General features: G+C 50.7%; 1 protein-coding gene across 1 annotated transcript in view; it reads left to right on the top strand.

The window, feature by feature from the left end:
- Window positions 1–7,710, top strand: part of CSF1R (colony stimulating factor 1 receptor) — a 19,219-nt gene that overhangs the window by 7,627 nt on the left and 3,882 nt on the right. Inside the window, 10 exon segments of the mRNA XM_009873227.1 lie at window positions 1–30; window positions 911–1,100; window positions 2,135–2,250; window positions 2,508–2,628; window positions 3,315–3,505; window positions 4,047–4,159; window positions 6,277–6,403; window positions 6,897–7,001; window positions 7,326–7,436; window positions 7,680–7,710. The exon segment at window positions 1–30 is cut by the window's left edge and continues 13 nt beyond it; the exon segment at window positions 7,680–7,710 is cut by the window's right edge and continues 150 nt beyond it. Coding sequence (XP_009871529.1) covers window positions 1–30; window positions 911–1,100; window positions 2,135–2,250; window positions 2,508–2,628; window positions 3,315–3,505; window positions 4,047–4,159; window positions 6,277–6,403; window positions 6,897–7,001; window positions 7,326–7,436; window positions 7,680–7,710 — 1,135 coding nt within the window.

Raw genomic sequence — 7,710 nt, 5'->3', positions numbered from 1 at the left:
GGAATGCCTCAACAATTCTTCAGGTAGTAGGTGAGTGCTTCCCCAAAAGACCAGGAAGATGTGGGCTGAATCGCACCCAGCCTTGAGTATTCGCTGCTTCTACCTTCACCTTGTTCCTAGTTTTGTTGTTGGAAACATCATTCTTGCTTTTGCCTGAGGGCTCACATGAGAACTGTGGAGTTGCTAGGAGAGGAGCTGGTGTTCCCTTCATGTCTTGAGGGGCAGGAGGACATTTTTTGGGTTCTAGGTGAAAAATCTGAAAGCTGTTCTCATTTCTATGTGTTTATAAAAACAGCTTGAAAACAAACTAGTGGGACAAGGTTATGCTGAAGATCAGGCAAGACAGGCTAGAAGGAAGGGCAAGCCACGTGAGTGGAGTATGGATTTTTGTCTCTTCCAGTAACAGATCCACGCAAGAGGATTCAGGTCTATTATACACTTGCTGGTATCTCAAGATGGAAGGTTCACCCTTGCAGCTTGCAGGCTGGGATTTGCTGATGACCCAAAGCTGCTGCATACTATGACTTGGAAAGAGGGTTTGGTCTGAGTTGTTTCCAAGTGAGAAGCCAGGAGTTCAGCTAAGGGGCTTTTTGTCTATGGACAACCAGGAGATACGGTTTTAGCCTCATCAGTTATTAGGATACAGCATGTAAAACCTCTTTCTCCATGGGAGTTCACTAAGATTTTCTAGCTCTCCTTGGGCAGAGTGTAATCCAAGCTGCCATGACTTAGAAGCAACTTAAAAGTATTCCTTTGGCAACCTGACCTGTGTGATGCCTTGTTCCCTCCTGCAGTCTCCCAGCTGAGGCGGCTCTTTCCAATAATGTCCTTTTTATGAAGGAGCTTGTATGAGCTTGTTTCAGGTCTCTGGTCATACCTGCTCATGGTCATGCTCTCCTTCATCCTGCAGAAAGAGGTTATGTCTTCCTGACCCCAGTGCAAGCCACCAGCCAGGAGGTTGCTTTGGGAGGGAGTCTGCAGCTGCAGGTCCTCATTGAGGCTTACCCAAAACTTCTGAACTGGACCTGGAAGCACATAAATCCCTTGAAGGAGTCTGGAAGCTCTGGATTAAAGCACCAAATGATCTCTGGAAACAACCGGTATGTGCGCTCTCTTTTCTACGTTGGCCATAGCATGTTTCCACCAATGCTTTCCTTGTGAGACAGGCAGACCCCCATGCTCCTGGCTGACAGAAAACTCTGGTTTTAAAGAGGGGGAACGGTTCTGCCTCTCAGTCTTCTCTTTCTAGAATTGTTAGCAAACCACAGTGAGCAGGTCTGAGCAGGTCAAGGAGGACACCACTACCTCTGTCTAACTTGGCAGCCTTCTCTTTACATGTGGTCTGGTTGTTCAGGTTCACACTCCCGTTGCAGGGGTGGGTGGATGAACAGAAAAAAAATATGAACTTCCTTGATGCTCCTCAAACCTGCTCCACACTCCACGATCTAGGGAGAGTATGTATGAGTGGCACTGTATGCTCTATGTCAAAAGAAGTCAGAAACATCATTGTGCGGATTAAGATCTAATGGAGGGCACAGCCCTGCTCTTCCAAAGCCTACAGCCAGCTGAAGACTGAAGGAGAATCATTCCATTTGTTGGGGAGTTTTGGCTATTTCCTTTTCATTTTCTTAGAAATTCAAAATAATCTACAAGAGGAACCGTGGCATTCGGCAAGCATGATGGCTTCAGGGCAAACTCTTTCTTGCATTGGGGTCTAAAAAATGGGCTGGGGGAGAAGGGTCTGGGCACCAGGGATGCTGACTTTACAGGCTGTGAAAAGGGAGAAATTCTGCCAAAGGCAGGAGGACCAGCATCCTCTGTCCCTTCAAAGGCAATGGTTTAGATGTTAAGCTCTCCTTTCTCTCTAAGGATTCATCCATCTGTTGCCTTTCAGAAGTGCTGGGTGCTTGATGGCAAAAGAAAGATCTTTCCTCTAAGGAAGATCAGACCCTCACTGCTTTCCCTGAGGAAGCAAGCAGCAGATTCTCCTCCTGGGTTGGGATTTGTGCTGGGAAGTGTTCACCCACTCCCAGGCTCGGGAAGCAGCTGCATCTCACTGAAAAAGAACTGCATAAATGCTTGGGTTTCCTCAGCACAGCTTTCTTCATGGCGTTTACTCTCTCTGTGTGAGCAGGTATAACAAAACGCTCTTCATGAACCGCCTGCAGGAAGGAGAGGGAGGTCTCTATACATTTTATGCCTTCAACAAGGACACCAATGCATCAGTTACCTACAGTATTTCTGTGAAATGTAAGTGCTTGTTGTTGACTGTTCTTTTGCTCTGCTTGCCCTGGGGTGCTGTGCAGCTGGCAGCACGTGGGGTGGGGTACCAGGATGCTTCCAACTCAACACCCACAGGACACACGGCCAGACTGCATCTGGGACCCAGCCCAAACCTCTGCTTAGCACAAGGGTTCCTGATATTTTATTGTTAAAGTAAATCAGAGCGCAAGAAATGTGCTCTTCCTCTGGTCACAGCACTTGCTGTCTTCTGCCTTCTCCAACAGCTCCTCCAAGGGTCTGCAAAATCAAGGTGCCAATCAATGACTCCAGCATCCTCCAGTGCATGGCCATCGGCTACCCTGCCCCACGCATCGAGTGGTACCAGTGCCCCATTCTTTCTGACAGGTAAGAGATGCTCAGGAGACTGAGCACCTCCAACGTGTGCACTTGCTCTTGCTACGCTGACGTCCGCTGAGCAGCACCATGTGGGCTTGCTTACAGACAGTATAACAGAACCTGTTCAGTAACAGCAACAGGGAGGTTGCCCTGCTAAAAAGAGGTGCTTGGGGATTGTCTGAGGAGAGGGGGCAGGTGCTGTTTCTAAAGTCCTGAGCTTGAAGTGTTTAGCCACCTGGGATTCATGTTCTCCGGATGCTTTTCTGAGGAACATGTGGGTCCTTTGGAGAAGTGCCTCAACGTAAGGTTGCTGTAGAGCTACATCCTGGCTGGTCCTAGTCATGTTTCTGGGACCTCCACAGGTCTGAAGCTCTGCAGAGCGCAGGGTTACTGAGCCATTGTGACAGGAGGCAAGTGCAGCAGCCTGGGCAGGGGTGGTTGTGTCTCAGTACCAGCCCCATTTGAGGAGGGAACTGCTGCTACCACTGTAGCCACGTGAAGGCAGTTAAGACTCTGTTTATACAGGGGTTTGGTGTTAAGGGAGAGGTCTTTTAACTAGGCAGCGAGTAACATGTCTCACAGAGTGGCAACCCTAATTCCCAGTGTCTCCTCTCCAGTCTGATACAGGCACCAATTCACTTAAGAGCAACTCTGCTGCAGGGGAACATATTCTCTCCTGCTTCATGTCTCTGCAGATACAATGAGGACTATAGGTTGCTGCTGAATGACTCCAGTCCCCAGGTGATGAACATGTTGCCCTTCCGAGAGGTGGAGGTGGAGAGCGTTGTCCCATTCCGGGAGCTGGGTGCCAATTTCACCTTCTGCTGTGTGGCCATTAACGGAGAGGGGAACGCTTCTGACATGTTTCACTCATTCACCATCACCAGTAAGACAGGCACTGGTAGCTTGGCAGAGTTGGGGAGAATTTGACAGCTTTTTGGGGCACATCTTCCTATATGTATACCCCTATTGTCTTGCAAGAGAGGTGGAATAGCCCTCTGTCCTTGCAGGAGGTAGGAAGCTTTGGCATTTAGCAGTCCTAGGAGCCACGTGGGAATTTCTGGCTGGGCAGAGCCTGGGGCTGAAGGCTGAGCCACTCCATGAACACCTTATAACAGCAGGACCCAGCTCTAGGGCACAGCGCAGCTGCTGCTGCTCAGCCCAGGGGCTGCATCTTCTGATGGGCTTGTGATGGGCTGCAGAGATCTTGGTTCTCCATCAGTGTGACCTGCACGTGGTGCTGTTTGTGTTGAAACTGAGGGGACTGTTGCAGCCTTGGGTTTGGCATCAGGGATTTCCCAGCAGCTCTTTTGGGTGTCTCTGAGGCCTGGGCTGGGTTGTTGCATGGGGAGAAGTCAGGAGTGAACAGCTGGGCAAAATGCTCTAAGAGATGGGTTTTACTCATCCCTCTTTCTTTGTCTCTCCAGGAAGTGTGATGGCCCCCCCAAACCAGCTCTTCAGCCCCATTCTCTCCACCTGCATAGGCACATCGGTCCTGCTGCTGCTCCTACTTCTCTTCCTCCTCTACAAGTACAACCAGGTGAGACTCCCTGTTGCACAGCAAGGGTTGCAGGGCCTGCCCAGTCTTGGAGACCACTCAGTCTCTGCTGGCAGCCACAGCCAGGGAGCCCTCAGCTTGGAGGTACCAGGCAAGCTGCCTCCGCCACCTCCATCGCCTCCCAATTTCCCTCAGGACTTTCCTGCTGCTCATGCACCAGACCCAGTGTGTTAAAACTTCTCCCACCCTGGTCCTTCAGTCTTGTAGCCCAGAGGTCAGTGTGGATATTCCTCGGTGATGGTGCTCGTTCTGTGCTGCCAGTTGCAGCTGGTTTTGCCCTGGTCACCACGAGCCCACAGGCCAAATAAAGGAGGGGGAAAAAAAGTGATTTGCAACTTGCATCTACTTTTTATTCTCCTCCCTGTTTTATAAAAAGCTGATTTTATGGGGAACGAGGATGATGTTAGAAGGTGTTTGTCTCCAGGAAGACTTGGTCACTATTTTTATACAAGAACTTGCCCTGTTTTCTCTGCAAGACTCATTTTCAACATTTGGATTCCTTCTCAGTTGTTTCCGTAAACTGTACCAATCAGTAGCCACCCCTGCTTCATCAGTGGGTGAAAATTCTCCTGTTTCTCAGCTCTCCTTTGGCACTCTTCCTTTGACAGCCCATCAAGGTTGAAAATTTTGCAGTAGAGTTCTGGCACTAGTTGTCAGAAAATCCAGCAAAGCCCTCTCCCAAACAAGAAGCTACAGCTTTGCAGGCAGAGCTGTCTTTGACAAGCAGTCCAGAAAGAGAGCTGGATGGATGTGCAAGAACAGCTCTGAAGAAATAGCTTTCAGGAAAGCCTCACAAGCCCAAGAGAAGCAGGATGCATTTATAAATAATCTTATCTACCTCGGCCACGGGCTTCTGGGCTCATGGCTGATTGCTGCAGTGCTGGGTGATTCGTGAAGCAGAAAGCAGCAGTGCTCACCCCAGAGCAGAAAGCAGACAAGAGCAAAGAGAGCAAGTGGGATTCTTTGAGGGACCTCCAGCGGAAACTGCTTCTTGGAGCACCCTGTCTGGGCCTTTTTGGACAGCCTGCACAGGCGCAGATATTCAGCTCTTGGGCAAAGGAAAATAGAAGTCGTGTGGGAGAAAACAACTAGATGCTTTGCATGAAGACTGCAGATCTGTTCGCCTCAGTTTTTGCCCCTCAATTTCTGTGCTAGCCTAGCTCTGAGTACATACCCATATGTCGCATCCTTCTCTGCAGCGACTCAGGGGAAGTGGTGAGGGGAGCACCTCCCATAGCTGGGATGTGACGTGATTCATCACAGCCATGGTCGCTCCACCCGTGCTTCCCTGTGCCTGCCTTGGCGGACCTGAGACCACCTCTTCCACACTGGAGTGCGGGTCACAGAACCACAGAATGTTAGGAGTTGGAAGGGACCTCGGAAGATCATCTAGTCCAACCCCGCCATGGTCCTTGCCCATCTCCTCACACAGGAGCAAATGCTGCACACGGTGCCCTCATGCTGAGCTGTTTCACTGCCCTTCTCTGTATTTGTGCCTCCCTCCTGGCTCCCTCACCCTCCCAGCATGAATGACAGAACCCAGAACAAGCTGGCAACTGCCTCTGCCCACAGACTCCAGCACCACTTCTTTCTGCCTTCGCTGGTTACTTCTGCCATGAGATTCGTAGAAAAGAGAAGAAATTCTTACTTCTCTTTCTCCATTTCTTTTTTTCCCCTGTAAGGAAGTGGGTCTGGGCCAGCTCCACTGTTCTGCTGTGCTCAGCAACCCAGGGTACTGAGGAAGGAGACACGGTGGGGACATCTCCATCCAGCACCAGCTGGGCACTGGCAGCCACTGGTCTGGGGGGACATGCTGGTTCTCCCAGCTCTGCCGTCCCAAGTGAGGGTAACGGGCTACTTCAGGTGCAAGAGAGCCTCCCTCAGTCATGTGTGATGGCTTGGAGGGAGTTTGTGACAGCAAAGGGACCAGGCTGTCCACAAAGCCTCTCTCACTCAGTCCAGGTTCAAAGCAAGAAATACTTGATGGGCTGAAACCCAAGTCTTCCCTCTGTGCCTGCAGGGTGAGACCTAGAGCGCTTGCAGGGACCGGGGAACCCTCAGGGACTGAACACTGAATAACTGGAGTCTCTTACTCACAGAAACCCAAGTACCAGGTACGGTGGAAGATCATTGAGGCCTGTGAAGGGAACAACTACATCTTTATCGATCCCACTCAGCTGCCATACAATGAAAAATGGGAGTTTCCCAGGAATAACCTCCAGTTTGGTAAGAAAACATCCTTGCTGCTTGCCTGGTGGCATGCAGGTGGCATACAGAGCTGAAATGCTCCGTGGCACAGACCCAAACCAACTGGGCAACACCCAAAGCTGCCTTCAGACATTACAGCCACATCCTTAACCAGACCTTGCTGCCCCCTTCCACACAGGGTGGCAAATGCCTGCGTACAACCTTCCTCCAACCCTCCATTGCTCCGAGGAAGGTTGAGAGGGTTGTGTTCCTTCTCTTGCATCTGGTGTCATTCCTAACGCATAGAGCTGTGAGCCCATGTTTGGATATGGCCCCTATCACACTGTCTTTGCTCACAGGAGAGTTCCCCTCGGATGTTAACCAGCTCCTGACTAAGGGATGTGTCATCTTGTCTGGGCTCCGCAGGAATCCCCACCCACCAGATCCTTCTCAAGGCTGTGTGCAGGCCAACTGCTCAATCTCTTTTTCTGTAAAGCATCTTATAAACACACTTTTCTTTTTCCCTCCGCAGGAAAAACTCTTGGAGCAGGAGCCTTTGGAAAAGTGGTAGAAGCCACCGCTTTTGGGCTGGGCAAAGAAGATTCGGTCCTCAAGGTGGCTGTGAAGATGCTAAAGTGTAAGCTCAGAACAACTTGCAGAGACTGAAATCCCCCAAGCCCCTTCGGGCAGGACACAGCGTGTGCTTAACCATGTGTTGGTGCTCCTAGGCTCTAACACCTACTCTTTTAGATGTTTCTGTGATACGTACTGGGTGCTGGAATCACACTGCTGTCATTTTTGTGGGCACATGTGGCCAGAAGCACAGACAGAGGACACCGATTCCTCTCTGAATGTGTCTCCTACTTTCATTCCACCTGTTTACACCTTTTTCTGCCCTCTCCCATCATCTCTTGCTCGGCTCTCCCTTGCTCTTTCACACAGCCCTTCCCTTGTCTTGCAGCATCGGCAGACACAGATGAGCAGGAGGCTCTCATGTCTGAGCTGAAGATCATGAGTCACTTGGGACACCACGAGAACATTGTTAACCTGCTGGGAGCATGTACCTGTGGAGGTGGGACCCTGCTCCCCCCATGGACCCCTCCCATGGCCTGAGGCTCTTACCCCTCCTCAATCTTGCAACAGAGCTGATGAGCTTGGTGGTTTTTTTTGAACCTGTAACTTTGCCCATGGGCTGGCTGTTTCCAGACATGCCCACATGCAGTGTGGGTTCTGCTGCCCTTCCCAGGGAAAGCAAACCTTGGGAGAGGGCACAGGAACATGGCTTCTTAATGAACCCTTTCTCCCTCTCTCCCAGGCCCCATCCTCGTCATCACCGAGTACTGTCG

This window comes from Apaloderma vittatum, unplaced genomic scaffold, assembly GCF_000703405.1.
Source record: "Apaloderma vittatum isolate BGI_N311 unplaced genomic scaffold, ASM70340v1 scaffold33357, whole genome shotgun sequence".
Classification (NCBI taxonomy): domain Eukaryota; kingdom Metazoa; phylum Chordata; class Aves; order Trogoniformes; family Trogonidae; genus Apaloderma; species Apaloderma vittatum.
This window is presented reverse-complemented; position numbering and strand designations above follow the sequence as displayed.